This window comes from Phaenicophaeus curvirostris, chromosome 19, assembly GCF_032191515.1.
Source record: "Phaenicophaeus curvirostris isolate KB17595 chromosome 19, BPBGC_Pcur_1.0, whole genome shotgun sequence".
Lineage (NCBI taxonomy): Eukaryota > Metazoa > Chordata > Aves > Cuculiformes > Cuculidae > Phaenicophaeus > Phaenicophaeus curvirostris.
This window is the reverse complement of record NC_091410.1, coordinates 14,860,929-14,877,267: the sequence shown is the minus strand read 5'-3', so window position 1 is coordinate 14,877,267 and position 16,339 is coordinate 14,860,929. Positions and strand designations below refer to the sequence as shown.

The window sequence follows — 16,339 nt, the reverse complement described above, 5'->3', positions numbered from 1 at the left end:
GCCATCAGCAGCCGCCAGCAAGCCAAAGCAAAGGCACAGACGCAGCCGTGCTCCCCGAGGCTCCCTGCAAGCGTGGCTGCCTAGCTTTGGTGCAGTAAGGTCTTAATGGAAGACGTTTAATTTAAGGAAGAGGAAAAGTGAACACGTTTCTAAGCCTGTCTGAATCACCACTGCCCTGAATTCATGTAGCACAAGTGAAAAATGAAGCAAACTGACTGTCACCACTAAGACAGCCTCCTTTAGCTCTGGAGAACATTAAAAAGGGCATATATCAAGGCAGAAATTCAAAGGGCAGGCGGAAATTCCCCAGCTCACTCTGGTGCAGTCAGGAAAGAAAATGGGACATAAATTACGAGTGAAAATTAATGTTTTCTGACCAGCATGGAACAAAAACGCTGTACTGTGTGTCAGGATTCAGGAACACCTCCTGGTCAAGGCACTCAAGCCCTTCCATTGCAGCCAGCATTTTTCCAGCTTGCTAAAGTCTCTTGAGACTCAGGAAAAGTATTTTTAGCTTTAAATGCTGGCTCAGCCTCACCACAAACTGTGCAGAATCTATTAACACAGAAAGTGCATTCTTCATTCTAACAGGATAGAAATGATTTGTGCTAATTGCACAGAGGAGGAATAACAAGCCCGTTGCAGAGCTGAGCCAGAGCATCTCCTAAGTTTTCAAATATGAGTGAACAGAATTAAACACACCATTATTGGTCTAATTTACAGGTTCTATGAAAATCTCTGGTGCCCACAACAGCCAAAGGGAATTACAGGGGTTTATAAAAACTAAGTAATTATAGACTAATAGAAAATTAAATCATGACACTTATGAGATACCTCATTTTGTCTGTAAAAGCCCAGCATAAGGCAACTGTGATTACTTCTGTCTGTATCTTCATAGCTATTTACTGCAGTCATGCAACATAGGTTTTTGCTTAATTAATTAAAGCCAAGTAAGTAGTACTGTATTCAGGTAGTTCTGTTTGTGGCACAGCCTGGACTTCAGACAGAAGTGCTCATCATCTGGCGCTCCTCTTACAAGTCCTATTCAGGCTCCATCCCCTTTCTCCTCTGCTTTAGCACGCTGCCCATTTTCTCGGCAGCAGGGCCTCCCTGGCACTCTGCCTCTGCTGGCAGCAAAACAGGGCGCTCTCGGCCCTCCACATTTGGGTTCTCTCCTCTTTTGCAGCAGAAGTAATGGAGAACAAGCACATGTTTTTTCTTTTGTTTCTGAACAACTGCTACAAGCTGCTGTGCCCGCGAGAAGTGCCAGGATCACAGCATGGGCTGCTCTTTAACCCCGCATGGTGTTGCATCTAGCTGCAATTTCCTAAGCCACATCCACATTAAGCAAGACAATGGAAACATTCATGAGAAAGCATACATGCATACAGCTTAATCTGTATTTGTCACTAAATCACTTTAATTAGACCAAACAGTGCGCAAGGCTGGTCCTACTGCAACATTTGTTCATTCTTTCCCAAACCTGTAGAAATATTTAAACCAAACCCCCACAGAGCCTGCCTCTAAATCTAACTCCTTCATGCAAGATCTTGTCTGGACGGGATGTTTCCACCGTTTTCTCACAGTAGTGCAACGCTAGCACAGCGATACATGCTTATCAAGGCTTGCTTCTTTAACACTGCAGTCGAGAGTTTACATGGAGCCACGCTGAAAGCAGCACTTCACGTCACCTCTGTTCTCAAGCAACACAGACCACGTATTTTTCTTCCTTTTTTAAAGAACTTGTAGGAAATATTTTTGCAGGCACCTCTTCATAGAAGTAGTTATTCCTTCCCCTACATTGAACTGTTGTTCTGTTACAAACCCAGTGAGGAATAAAAACCGAGACCTAAGCTCTGGATTGGACCCAGCTGATCGTGAAGGGATGGTACGGAGAAACTACCAATTGTAACATGCATAACGAAAACTCACAGTAAGAAGTTGACTGTGCAAAAGCTCGTGTGTGACAGAAGAGATGGAAGAGTGCGCTCTAGGCTTAAGGAGCAGTCTGAGAAAGGCATGACACTGAGATGGAGAAGACTGAGGAAGCAGCAAGGAAAGACTGGGACATCCAAAAGGGATAAGATGGAATGTCATTAGACATGTGGGCCAGGTAAGATTGCAGAGTCCTTCAAATGAGAATGAGGAATTCAGATTCAATATAGAAGCCACAGGAGGGAAAGACAGATCAGGATGATGGAGCCAGAGAAGCAAGAGATAACTAATGTGTATTTTTAATGCATCGGAGAAATAAATGGTGACGGAAGACAGATAAAGTCATGGAGATCAAGGTAAGAGCATGAAGTAACAACAGAGAAGGAAGGGTGAGTTTCCATGAGATAAGACAAGAGCAACAGCAGCTCTTGGCAAGGACCTTAATAAGGAAAAAGAAAGAGCAAAAAGCAATATGTGGGAAGCTGTCCAGGGTCAATGCAGGACAGAAGTGAGGGATTAGGAAAACAAGCAAACTGAGTGTATGATGGCAGCTGGGCAGACCAGAACAGATGGAAGACGGAAGAGACTGGAAGGGAGGCTGAAAGTGACATCAGACACCTGAGAGCTGCTGATGAGAACAGTGCTTCCTCATTTTTGTTCCTTGAAAAACAAAAATACATTCAAGCCAGACTGGGCAATTTCTCATTCCTCTTCATCCCCCCAGCTCTTCCAGACAATATTCCCTACTAACCTGGCATTTGAAACTCTTCAAATACTCGGCCCCCACCTGATCTTCTCGCTCAAACCCCGGTGCTTTCTTGTAGCTGCCGGCTGCTGTTACCGAGTCTGGAGGAAAACCAATGGTGTCCAAGCTGTGTGGCTTTCCAATGGCGCCAGGAGGAGACCCACATATATTAGATGGGCTTCCGAGACTGCTGTTCCTACAAAGAATCTAACAGAAGGAAGAAGTGTGAGGAGAGTGCAACCAGCCAGGAGCAACAACTCAAAGAGGAGAGACATCCCACACTGTGTGTGCATCGATTATACTGACAGGCAACACAGAATACGAGCTTCCAGCAAACAGTAACTAAAAACCAGGATAAAGCTCCAGCAGATGCTGGATTTACACAGTCCCACAATTATCGTTTTACTGTCACTACTTTCTACAGGATTGCAGTCTTGTAAAAAGCAGCCTACAGCTCTAGTGACATTTACCTTTTCTGAGGCGCCAGACATGACTGATCAAGTTTCCCAACATGATCAAACCCCTATTTGCTTTCCTCAGGCTACAGTGAATCCTGTCTGTACTCTGAGTAGTCATGTGAAACCTGGAAAGGCACTACGGCAGTCAGAACAACCAAAGGTATCTGAGCTACAGGTAACACTGTAGCTTTTGCTTTCCATTTGGAAATCTGAAAGTTTTAATGCAGGCAGAAGCTAAGTATCAACAGCTGCATTAAAAACCCAGGCATTTCCAGTGGTTCCATTCTTTGGACTGTAACCAGGGATCACAACCACACGCAACATGGCTAGTTTTGCACTATAGATGAAGCCACAGACAGCAGCAGAGGAGACTGAGACAAGTTATAGAGAAAGCATCTACCTGAATCAATACAGATATCCCATTTCTCTGGGTCAAGGAATTATTTGCCTGCACTGGCAAGCGTGATTGTGCTTCAGACAACACTTAGACAGCTAATGCCATCACAGATTCAAGTGTTGCACAGTCTGGGCTGGCATCAGAAAGACTGAGCATCCTACAATGTTTTGGTTTTATTTTTATACAGACATTCTGCTGTCCATGCTTCCCTACAGTCGCAAAGATACTACTCACTGTGGTGGAGGTGGGGCTAGTTGGCAGAGTTCCTGATTTATTCCACACCTACAGTACAAATACAAAACAGAACAGGCCACGTGAGGCTGGCTGCTAGAGGGACCTTTTTCTCTGATTAATTCATCACGTAAAGTGATCACCAGCAAAGCCATATTTGTTTGCAAGCTACTGTGGAGTGATGAAGTCACAGAAAGACATGTGTTGATGTTTGGCATGTATCCAAGGATTAGGAAAGACTGTTTAAAAGACTAAGAGCTCGAGACAGAAAGGACCTAAACAGTCTTTTAAGTGGAAGATACCTCCAACTTCCCTGTGGTTCTCAGAGAATTGCAATGATACATTCAGAAGACAAAAGGGTTTTCGTTTTTTTACTGCTCTCCAGTGTCATTTAGTGAGAGAAATTACTATGCCCAGATTTTAAGATCTGTTTGGAATTCCAGCTGTAATCAAATTCAGCAGAGCTATGAACTCTTAGGTTGGCTTTGGCACTAAGAAAATCAGACTATCAGTGTCTGTTTTCAAAGAAGGGGAAAAAGATAAAACAGAGGTCCTAAATGAATTCACCTAATTCTGACCAATTTCAAACAAGTTAAACTCAGGTCATTTCACCTTCTCAAACCTTGACCAGCCATGTGAAAAAGCTGCACTACTGTTGATAAGGTGTGTAAACAGGAAAGACTTAAGGAACGAAGTGGTTTAGCATTCCAGGGGCTGCTTATCCGTCTGTGTGGGTCTGCTCAGAACTGAAAGATCTCCCTTCTTGTATGCACAACAATGAAGTACAACCAACAAACCAGGGCGTTACTTAAACATATTCCAGAGTTTAGCTGTCTCCAGAAGCAGGAGAGGGAGGGAATCAAGGATATCCTATAATGAACACACAACATGCACAGGCTAAGCCTCTGAGATTACATATGTAAACAAACTCCGCTGTGGTTATGCACTTTGGACATTATTGGCTCACAGCCTTTAATTAGAGCACTTGGAAGCTAAGTCCAATATGTACCTCCAGACAGGAAGGAGCAGGACTTCATGTGCGGATGTATTCCACTTCCCTGAAAACACATCAACAAACTGCACAGAAAGGAAGGCTCAGAAATTTTATAAGTGAGAGGATAATACTAAAGCCCCTGAACTGTGTGTTCCAAACAAACAGATCCCTTTAAGAACTGTGGCTTTTGGATGCATAAGATTTCTCATCTTGGGAGAAAGAAGTAGAAACCCAGGTTTATGGGATCCAGACAAGGTTTCCCCGCAGCGCTACGTACATTGCTAAGGTCCGGGGCGTGTGGGCTGGAGGGGCTGACCGGAACAGAATCACCCGCTGCCGATGGCATGTACATCACGGGGCCTGTCTGTGTCGGACTGGACACAGCTGAGGACTGCTGTAAATCCTCACCGAGGGCAGGTTCTGCAACAAAGAAAAGCATGTGGGATGTTACTCAAGCTCTACAGCTGTAACGGAGGACAGGACGGTCAGGAACAAGAATAGAGAGATATTCTCAAGAGAAGAAATATTCCACAAGCACAGAATTGAGGAGAAATCTTATCTCACAAATGGTGACTACTTATCTAATATTCCTTACATTATTACTGTCATCACTCATACACTGTGCAGCTCGTCAGTCCATTAATGCTGCTCCAAAATTATTTTCCCTGCATGAACTGTGTGTTACTTGTTAAGCTGTCTTGAACTAAGCAGAGCTTCCTGCATTGCTAGGCACAGAATTGATGTGTGCATTCTAATTAGCCAAGGGAGATAAGTTTGCATATGCACTCAGTACAAACCATTACCAAAAAAAGTCATGTACCTCGAAAGGCGTGCACAAAAAGCAAGTGTCATTGTCTTGGGACGCAAAGGACAGATGCTGCAGATTCGTAGTATTTACATCTAACGCAACTCAGCATCTTTGCAGAAAACTATGACGGTGTGCTTGTTCTGCAGTCTCTCTGAAGTACTGGTTAAACACATTTCTGCCTAATAATCGGCAGATATAATAAATGGGCTCCTTACTTTAATTGATTTAGGCCCACAGTGTTCACCTTGCTAAGAAAGGACTCAGAAGTACAATTCCATAAGAGAACACAAGACACAGTCAGGTTGGAATGACCTGAGTGCCACCGAGTGCTGCTCCAGCTTCAAAGAAGTATGGCAGCAATTGAGTAATCTCGCTAGGAATAAGGCATCTCCTACACAAAACCACTACGCTATACACAAGGGAGTTTGCTAAACACTGGTTCTTTACCAAGACTTCATTCTCTCTCAGCTTGCCAGATCACATTGTGTTGTTGTGCTCCTATGTTTGGGCCATTACAGCCCACAACTCCGGCTGTAATTAATTACCGCCCGTCGACAAGGCTTCCTATACCAGGGACTGCACAACCTGCAAGGAATTCACTTTCAACCTTCCTCGACAAAGGCAGCAATTACCAGTTGCACCATGTACAAAGGATAATCAAACAACAAGGAGATTTGCTCAAGGCCATGCAATGGGTCAGTGGGCCAAACCACAGACTCCTGAGTGACCTGCTCCAATTGCTGCAAACTCAGCAGTGAGATTGGAGCGCAGATCCCAGCAGGAGCCACAGGACCAGGAGCCAGCTGTTCATCCATGAGTGGTAAATGCCCACCTGATACAGAACTCCTGCATCCAGAACAGCATCACTAGTTTAGGACTGATGAAAGTGAGGATTGAAGTAATGCCCTATAAATCAGGGAATTATCGAGAAAAGAGGATTTGAGGGAAAGTGGACAAAAAAGCTGCATATTTTTCTTCTTCAATCTGACTTAAAAGATTTAAACTCTAAGCAAAACTTCATGAATAGCAAAATAGTATTTAACTTTTAAAACAGCTCAACTTGTTAGCTATAATTAGCATTTTTATCCTCAGCTTTTTAAAATACACCACCTTGCAGCTTGGCCAGGTACTGTTCATCCACGTATAGAAGCCGCCTTCTCCATTTCTGTTCTCCTGAACTGACGTACAGACAACCGAGGATGTGTGAGGGCACAGAGGGTGATGCCTCAAGAGACAGTGCAGCGGGAGCCAAGGGCCGAGTCCCACCTACTGCCTCCAGCCCCACCAACATCTCCCACGCTAGCGTGGTTTCATAGGAATCACCGAAGTTAATACTTTGTGAAAATCCTTCACAGAAGCTCTAGTTTAGTGTCTCTGTATCTTAAACTACCGATTTTGGCGAGAAGTGCCCCATAAATCAAGTATCTATGAAATACAGAGAAGCAGCCCACATACGTTCTACGTGTGCAAAGGCACAGAAGGGTCCTCGGGGACAGCTGCCAGACTGCTGCATGTCATTGCACTTGGTGGATTTGTAGATCTAAGGATGGGAAAAAAAAAAACAGACATGAAGAGGAAAAAATAGTGACCAATAGCCCAGGTACAAAAGTACTCGGAAGAGGCTCGACAGCAAGACAGAAACACAGACAGAGGGCACAAAGGCCAGCAGAGTTCAGTGTGACCATTTCAGTGCTGTGCTTCCAAGAAAGGAAAACCCGCTACGGTCACCAAAATGTGCCCATCACAGCTAAGCTCACACAAAAAACAAACCATCACACGTCAGCTCACCCAAAGTCACCATTTGCCACAAAGATCCTCAGTCTCATTGGGAGCTCCATAGATATTGCAAACAGTACAAGGGAGGAAGCAGTAGGCAGGTGCCAGCACAGAAAGCTGCAGCCATGGTTTGCAAGGAAAAGAATAAACTGCTGACAGTGGTGGTGGGAAATGGATTATTCGCCTTCCCCCCAGTTTGACAGGCAGTGAGAATGGTTACTTTGCCAGTACAGTCCCCACAAAGCTTTCCAACACTGTAACATGAGGCAGACTCGGACAAGGTCTTAATTATACTTTCTGTAAGGATACTAAAATGCTCTGGGCATGCTCACAACCAAGAGCCTGCTGGTTTCTAGAACCAGTTTATGGGTATCTATGGTTTAGTGCAATCGCCATCAACCAAGATTTGCTCCTCAAGGAAAGAGATGCTGTGTGCTCACCTGCAAACCCACACCGTGCTTTCAAAAGGACCCACATACATGAGACTGCTCTTATATTTGAGTCTTCTCTTACTTTTCTTACCTCCTCCCATATGTTCTATCTAACAAAATGACACTCTGGGTCAAGCAGCTGAGTTACAGCTTACTTCTGACGCACAACTTCTCTGCGCCCCAGGACCAAACCACATAGGGCAGACAGCCCTCACAGTCTCCCAGCTGGAACACTTGCGTACTTCACAAGCCTGGAAAGTTTTTGCTTTTCCTGTCAACAAACAGACCGAGCAGGCTACTGTACCTCTGGATGGAACTGCTGCTCTGTGCGAGTGTGGCAGTATTGGCATGAGTCTCCATTTTCACACTTACTGGGATCTCCCCACTCGTCTCCATGTTTCACACTGGGACATGGCGAAGATCTGTGCAAACAGAATGCATCAAATCCACAAGTGTGCTTTGGGCTTTGCTGTCCTCAGCTGGGAGACAGGTCCAGCTGCCCACCCTCAGCTGCACGATCTGTCTGGCTGCTGCTTCCCAGCCCCCACCCTACTGCTGTTCCATCTTCTTCCCTCCCTTTCAATTTTCAGTTTTCCATCTGAAACTGAATGCAACCTGAACCAACATAACTTAACCATATTAGCAGCTGATGTGATTAGTGTCAGAGATGCTGGGTCTGGTTTCTGTTTTGGAACTGTACATTCATAGAAAGCTAATAAGTTAATTGGCTAATCCTAAAACACATAATACCCTTACAGCGGTATGTCCCCAGGGCTGTCATACAGCCATGGGGACGAGTGGCTGAGTCAGGTCACTAGAGAAAAGGCAAGTCTATGTTGTTTCTCCCAGCCAGGAACAGCTCTTTCTCCCAGTTCCAAATTTTTGCCGTGACCTACTTCCCCTGGTCTTTACGCTGTCAACCATTCCCTCAGACAACAGCAGAGGGAAGCAGACAGCAGGCGCCAGCAGAAGGGCAGCCACAGCTGGGGGTGGGGAAAGCAACACAGAAGTGAGTGGAGAAGCCTTCACCTCTTTCCTCCCCAAAGGGCCCAGGCAGTGGCAGGCAGCACACGGCTGCTGCCTGGCTTAGCGCTTCTGTCTCTCCTGGAGGCGCTGGGATTAACATTCCTTTGAGTTTTTTATTTATTTAATTTTTTTAATACAAGATTTCAGTGCCAATTCAAAAATTTCTGCGACTGCTGGGGGTGGGGGAAGGATGTGAGAACATCCACAGTACTATTTCTCCCAGCTTTCTGCTCCACTCTTATGATTTTCAAAAAGGAACTAAGGAAAAGCCCCACTGAGACCACAACAAAAGCTCTGTTGTGTTGGAGGAAATGAAGGCCCATAACTTGGATGAAACGCGGTCAGGAAGATGCGGCATGCTGGAGCTCCAGCGACAGCTGAGTGATGAGAACACCCTGGTGCCTCAAAATCAGAGCCTTTAGCAGCTGGTTAGGAATGCATGTCCAGCTACAGCACTGGTCCCTGTGTGCCTCACCATCCCCAACAGCAGACACACACAAAAACAGCACAATGATTCTGAACTCTTTACCATAAAAACGCTGCTGGGTGAGTTTGTTTCCAGATGGGGATTAAAACTCTTTTGTTTTCTTTTTCCAGTACTGCTTTTTAAAGCAGGAGTTTATACTGTAAGAGGAAGCTAGACAAAGGTTCCATTTGCCATAAAACCACAGCTGTAACATGATTTAGCAGCAGTCATTTATTAGATACTATATATGTCAAAACTCCTTTAGTCTGCTATCCCATCTCCTAGGCAGAAATAACAGTCCGTCACACCTGCCACTACAAGTCTCGGAGACACGCTAAAAAAACTATCCAGTGGACAAAATCCTAAACGCTTCATTACAGATTTGTACTATACCTCACCACTCTGCTGGGAAATAGAATCCAGGACCACGGTACCTGTATTTGTGTTTTCTTGGGCTTCTTCTTCTGTCTTTGCTATTGTGGTAGTAGGGACAGGCATAACCCTGGCGACAGAGACGAGGGGGTTTCTTACACTGCTCTGTCTTGTAATTTCCCAACACATACGTTGTATCTGCAAGAGAAGCAACTGGTTAGAACCACAGAATCATTAAGTTTGGAAAAGACCTCCAAGATCATCAAGTACAACTGTCAGACCAACATCACCATGTTGGTGGTGTCCTAGTCAGTGCGGGATGACTATGATCTGCGCTTACTATACAGAAGTTTTTGACAGGAGCGTGTACTTCAAGAACAGCAGCCACCCCAAGCCCACAGACCCTAAGTGACGCTCACCTTGCCACCTCGGCTCCTCACTGAGTATCTTCTCTATCATAGCATGGCTAGCAGCAACTGCAGACTGACCCTCTATGCCACCTTCTGATGTAGTCTGACCATTCTGCAAAGCCTCCATCGCCTGAAGCTCCCTTCGTGGACAGAGTTAAATGAACACACAGACTGAGCAGATGAAGAGACAGATAAGTGTGGATAAAAACTGAAAGTGTGATGGGTGCATTTCATTCACGCATTTTCTGTCACAACACCTTTAGTTGAACAGCAACTGCAAGATGTGTTCTTTGTTCCCTGGAAATTCCAGGGTCATTGCTTTGACCCACCCATCAGACTCCCAGCCACAGCACGAGTTCACAGTGCACTCCCATCCCTGTGTTCAGTGTCTGGAGATTTTGTAGATTTGCCTTACTGGGAAGGGATACATCACCCTTGTTCCAAGATGAAGCATTTCACAATGACATAGTACTGTCACCTGACTTTTTATCTGGGTCCAGAAATTACAGAGAGCCCCAGCTTCTACCAACCTGATGTCGTACACTGGAGAGCGCAGGTCATGGGGTCCATGAGCAAACGCACAGTGAACTCCATTCTTTGTGCAGTTTCCCTTGGAGTCTGTCTCATGAATGCAGATTCCAGTTTTGTAGTAGCGCAAGTGATACCTCCTCTCTGTGTCTCCAGTAGTTCTGTGCAGGAAGGGACACCTGAGGTGCAGAAGGAGGGGAGAACAGAAAGTTCAGTCACACGGGTGATGGACTCAGCACTGCCAGAAGACACTGCTAATAACGATGCAGTAGCTGAGAGCACCTCGCTGACTATGCCCCTTCCTCTTATGCCATGCCTGCCAATGCCAGACAGAACCTCTCAGTCAGTCACCACACAGTGAATAAGCTTCCCCTCACCAAAAGACAACTGGATTATTAAGCTAGCAGCATCTTATTGTTCTACTCTAGTGACTGCCAAGGGTCTGGCAAAGAGCACAGATGCTGTCAAGACACTGATGTGCTGGCCATGGTTGAAGGGACATCGCATGCTGCATTCTGCTCCCTCAGTGGCCCATTCACACCCATTTTTGGGTGCTGTCAGCAATTTCTGCTACAGGGCTACAACCAATGCATCCTTTATTATGTGGAGCATGGGACAAGAAAGGAGAACTACAATGCTACCATTTTAACGGATGTTTTGTTTCACCTCTTAGGCAGAAAAGAACAATCTACCTAGAGAAATTAAAAAAAAAGAACAGGGTGGAATAGGTAAAGTTCAGATATTGCAGCATCAAGCCAAGAACACCAATCAAAGAATTCTGAGATGCTGAGTTTGAGCCAGATATGACTGAGTGATCTAGGAGCCAAAGCCCCAGATTTCCCATTTCCAATCTCCTCCTGTTCTCTTCTAACAAGAAAGTACTGAAACTGAGACCTCAGACTGGAAGATTATTCCATTTGCTGTAGTCACAAGATCTCTACTTCACCAGATTAAAAAAAATACTGTTTTCCTGATAAATACTATTTTTCTCTGTGTTTATAGTGGCACCATGAAAGGGAACTGAAATTCCATTCTGCAGCCTCTCTCTATAAAACACTCCCTATATTTGACCACAGCTTGGCTACACTATTTATTCTTCCATATCTGTCATGCAGCTGAAGTTACACATTGGGTTAACCCTTCATTTGCTGGAGTCTGCCACATACCACGGCCACAGGGAGAGAAGACCCAATACAACAAACTCTTCCTCATGCTCCCTTACTCTGTGTACCTGTCATTTCCCTACTGGCTTCTTAAAAGTTCAGCAAGACAAAAACTGTCAAGTAACCGATTCAAATTTAAAAGCTGGGGACAGAAAATTCAGGAGGCAGAATAGAGGACAAAGCTTCTCCTCTTTCACCTATCAGTTAAAAACTGAGCTGCCCTGCTACTGAGCAAGAGCTATTATTTCAGAGTCTGGGCATATGGGGGCAGAGCTTGTTCACCAGTGACCTGGTTTTTGCCACCTCAGCTTTGATGAAGATGCCCTGGCTCATGAGAACAGTGAAAGATGCACAAGCTGAACTCCCACCTAAGTACCATCTCTGCATCAGACCTGGAGCACATGGACTGCTACCTCAGTTTTTACATCTGTTCTCACGTTACACATCTTACTTGCCTCATCTCTGCAAGAGCTGGCTGGAATCGGCACCTGGACTGATCCCAAAAGCCTGATGCCCGAGAAGCAGGGTGCAGCCTTTACTTACTCATCTCCTTCTGGGCAGATTCCTGTGGTCTCGTCGTACTTGGTACAGTAAATGTCAGGGCTGTAGTTGAATGTACCATCCCGGCGGCGGATAGACCTGCGACGGCGCTGGTTGACAAAGTGCCAGTGGAAGCAAGTGTAGGGCCGGTGCTGAGTGCACTTGTGCTGCACAAAGAGAGGGCACTGCTCTGTGCGGAACTCCTTCAGGTAACTGCAGGCAGAAATCCAACAGCAGATTAGGATCAGGATGCTGGTCAGAGGCAACATCCAATCACCCCACAAAGTCCAGGCCAAACTGAGACACATCCAGCAGAGCCACATCCTGCTGCCCTTCCCACACCCTCCCCTGCTCTTGTTCTCAGTAGTGGAGGCTGGAAGCTGCTGCTGGTCTATAACCGGAAGATACCAGTTACCAGGGAGTCAATGCAAACATGAATGCTAATGGTAGCTGAAATCACTTTCTGCTGTGCCTTTGGTATCATTTTGAAGAGGCTTTGCATAAACTTAGAGAATAGTTCATGAGCAAATAGAGCTCTTAAGTACCTTTCTGCCCATTTCTATCTCTAAATCTGAGACTCATCTGGCAAAAAGGACTTTCTTTCCGAAAAGATATATGTTCAGTTTTAGAAAAGCCCATTAAAATACATCTCCTTGTAGCCATGTTTAAAGCTCCAAGTTACTGAGAAAGACTTTTTTAAAAGACTCTTCCATCCCTTGTCCTCCTGGCTTAACTTGGCTTCTCCTTCAGCACACGGTCACCTATGAAAACAGGATTAATCAACTTCTCTCTTGTAAACTTGTGAACTCAGGGCTCAGTCTTGAAAAGAGGGATAACCATCTTCAGCTCTTGCATGCTTATGTTGCTTTATGTTTGATATGCAATTCTCTGAAAGTACGCGTCTCCTTTATCCCGAGAACCAAAGAAGTCACAAGCTTTCATTGGTGACACTAATAACAGTCTCTAAACCCAGATTTCAGAGGATTACAAAATGGTTTAGATCAACATAATGATCTGACTGTGATCTGCGTATAGGTGCTTACAAAACCCATGCTGCCTGAAACCCACAATCTGCCTTGTCTGCACAGGGAACACATAAAGACTGCGAGCAGCTCAGTCCCAGGCCAGGGTTTGGCCCCAGTCACCTCCAAGAGCAGAACAGGCAGTCCAAAGCAAGCAGGACCGCAATGAGGCACATTCTGGGTCTCCCATTTAGAGGTCAGCTACAGCAGCGAGGAACACAATTCGTCAGTCAATATAAAAGCTCTGGTGTTCTGCTGGCAGAAGCAGGATGACATAACAGCAGGCACAGACCCATTTTAAGGTGCACCTGTACTGCGAGGCAACCCAACAGCGCACAGGAATGTGTCAGGAACTTGTTCTCATATTGGACAATCTTTCCATCGTGTTCCTAAATAAACGGAAAAATGCCTGATGCCTGTATTCAGAGATAACATCCTCATGCGAGATTCATTCCGAAAGCAGCCTCTGTAAATACAGTTTCCTCTCCTCTCTACTCTACCTGAAAAGAAAGCCTCGAGGAAGTGCATAGATTCAACCAAAGTGAATTTATTTGTTTGCAGTGAAGAGAGAACATCACTGGCAAGGCTTGTCATGCACTGGAATCTGCAAACACAAATGGATAAAAGCTATTCCGCCTCTTCAGCCTCCAAAGAGGCAAAACTTGCAGGTTCCATAGCTTCGGATCCACGCATGCTCGGGGCTGGAGAGCCTCCACAGCCAACTGTAAGCCCTTTGGAACCCAAGCCCACGGGTCCCCTGCAGCTCAGCTTGTCTGGAACAGCATCTGCACTGGGGCCAAGACTTAACATCAGAAAACTGGGAGCCAGCCACAGGAACAGGTCTGTTTGGAACAGGTGAGGGCCAACAGCATCACTCTGTTCCTTTTCACTTTTCAAAAGCTGGCTCCATGCAAATGGAGATCCCTACACCCAACACAGCAGCAATGCATCTGAAAAAGGAACGCTGCAATAAAATTAATTCATACCTGAAAAGCGTTCTAAGCTGTTGGACCAAGTACAGTTGAAAAGGTGGAATGCCATAGATTACTTTATCTTATCAACAAGCTAATGAGACTTGGAACAAAAGTGACTGTAACAACATTTAGGTTAGAATGTGAATTAAGCAAACCCAAGCAGCAGGGTACTCAGTGCTGCCCAGCGATGCTACTGCACAATCACCAGCCAGCCCTCTGCACCCCTTCGTCTCCTCGTACCTCAGAGACACAAGGCTTAGGTTACTCCTTTTTAACATACAGAGAAACCGCAGAACAGCTGGCTAAGTGCCTGGCCAGCATCATCCAGCAGTGGGAATCAGCAACGGAAACCGAGAGCATTTGAACTCCCCCACCTTCACTGAAGGGTGTCCTGGACTCAATTTACAGAGCAGCCTCCTGAATCTCTCCAGGGATGTAAACTGATGGGAGATCCAAGCCTACACAATCGGAGATCAAGCCTGACACTCCAGAATTGTAGAGAAACGTGTGTATAAAACTGTTAACCCCCTAAATTTAACAACTGCACAATCAACTGAGCCACAACAGCCTCCCTTCAGCAGGAGAGTTCAGAAATGTACATGCTGGCTGGGGCATTCAGTCTCAGGAGCACCACTTGTGCTGAAGAGCATTTGAAAATTAATTGCATTTCATGATTGGCTCAACTCCCTGGAGAAACATTTATTATAATGTAAATGGGAGATAATTACATAAGTAAACGGTTCACCTGAAAAGTGTTTAACACCTAACTTGCTTCATCAGAAACTCATTCGTTAATGCTGCCTATTAAATACATAATCTCTCTCTCTTAATTGCAGAGCAAGTCCTGCAAACAGGTACCAACACATCAACCATGCACATCACCTCTGCAACAGACCCAGCAGAGGAAACAGAGCCATAACATTAACTTGGGCATTTCAAACCTTTCAATCACTGCTTTGGGCTTTTCTTTTTTCCAAGCCACTACAACATTTTATATCACCCTCCTCCACAATTGCCTGCATGGTAAGTTGCCTCATAGCCCTTGATTTTCTTGATCCGTTGAGTGAGTTTTGGCTCCTCTGGGAGAACAGGGACCACTCAGCCAGCCACTCTGTATTAAGATATACAAAAAGCATCTAAATCACATGTGTTTTGGGAACACAGAAAGGATACACAGCCCACACTACTGTGATGTGATGGTTCACAAAGCAGAGAGACATTAATATTTCAGTAGCCTTTTTGCAAAGGCTCTAAACAAATGCAGAGAACACAGTCATGACAGATTCAACTACTGTCAATGGTTTCTATAAATTTTTTGCCTGAACAGCTGAGAAAAGGAATTTTTGAATGATCCTTGAAACTGAAAACATGTTGGTAACAGGTACACATTTCACAGCCTGTTGGCCAAACACTGCGTCTGCACGGGAAGAGGAAATCCAACAATAACTTCACTTCTCAACTCCTCTCTCAGGAAGCTCCACAGCCCCTACTGCACCCATTTTACAGGGTTTACTTCTGTATTTGTTTAAAAAACAAAAAAGTGAAACTAACCAACTCTGTGCTGTTCTGCTCTACGAGCACTTTCTTTTGTATGTGTCATGTTTTAAAAAAATCACATGGGTTTGAAAAGTGGAAAGCAAGTAGCACAGTCTTCTGATCCTACATTAACATCAACAGCAACACCCATGTTCCTGGAGGAAACGTTATCATTTCAGAGTCCTACTACACAAATGTGTAGTAGAGACAAATGTGGTTCTAAACAAACAGGACAAGGCTGGCCAGAACAATGAGGATCAAACTCCCCAGGCTGAATGGAACTTGCTGCCGAACAAGACGGACGCTACTGGAAACGAGAGCTCCTTTCACTTGGAAGATGAGAGGTTCTTTGACCAGCTTTGGGAGTTCCCAGAGACCAACAGGAGCTTCAAAGTATCAGAAAACACCCCAATGCTGCTTAGCCAAAATTCCAGTTCCGCTGAGGTGGGATGTGGGAAGGGCAGCCACCACTCGCTGCAGGAACTGATACCAGCAAGGAACTGCCAGCCATCTGCGATCGCCCGCAG

General features: G+C 45.2%; 1 protein-coding gene and 1 long non-coding RNA gene across 5 annotated transcripts in view; one reads left to right on the top strand and one right to left on the bottom strand.

Moving 5' to 3' along the window:
• Nucleotides 1–16,339, bottom strand: part of UNK (unk zinc finger) — a 40,316-nt gene that overhangs the window by 11,586 nt on the left and 12,391 nt on the right. For 3 of the 4 annotated variants that reach the window (XM_069872523.1, XM_069872525.1, XM_069872521.1), the window contains exons 2-10: nucleotides 12,284–12,493; nucleotides 10,580–10,756; nucleotides 10,059–10,189; nucleotides 9,702–9,837; nucleotides 8,080–8,197; nucleotides 7,024–7,108; nucleotides 5,038–5,180; nucleotides 3,770–3,817; nucleotides 2,687–2,887 (exon numbers count right to left, since the gene is read on the bottom strand). In XM_069872523.1, the coding sequence (XP_069728624.1) occupies nucleotides 2,687–2,887; nucleotides 3,770–3,817; nucleotides 5,038–5,180; nucleotides 7,024–7,108; nucleotides 8,080–8,197; nucleotides 9,702–9,837; nucleotides 10,059–10,189; nucleotides 10,580–10,756; nucleotides 12,284–12,493 (1,249 nt within the window). The remainder of the gene's footprint in view (nucleotides 1–2,686; nucleotides 2,888–3,769; nucleotides 3,818–5,037; nucleotides 5,181–7,023; nucleotides 7,109–8,079; nucleotides 8,198–9,701; nucleotides 9,838–10,058; nucleotides 10,190–10,579; nucleotides 10,757–12,283; nucleotides 12,494–16,339) is intronic. The other variant, XM_069872522.1, reaches the window with a different exon arrangement.
• On the top strand, nucleotides 1,614–4,457 carry LOC138728867 (uncharacterized). The gene is made up of 3 exons (XR_011338782.1): nucleotides 1,614–1,717; nucleotides 3,221–3,298; nucleotides 4,294–4,457. It is a non-coding gene; the product is annotated as an uncharacterized lncRNA (long non-coding RNA).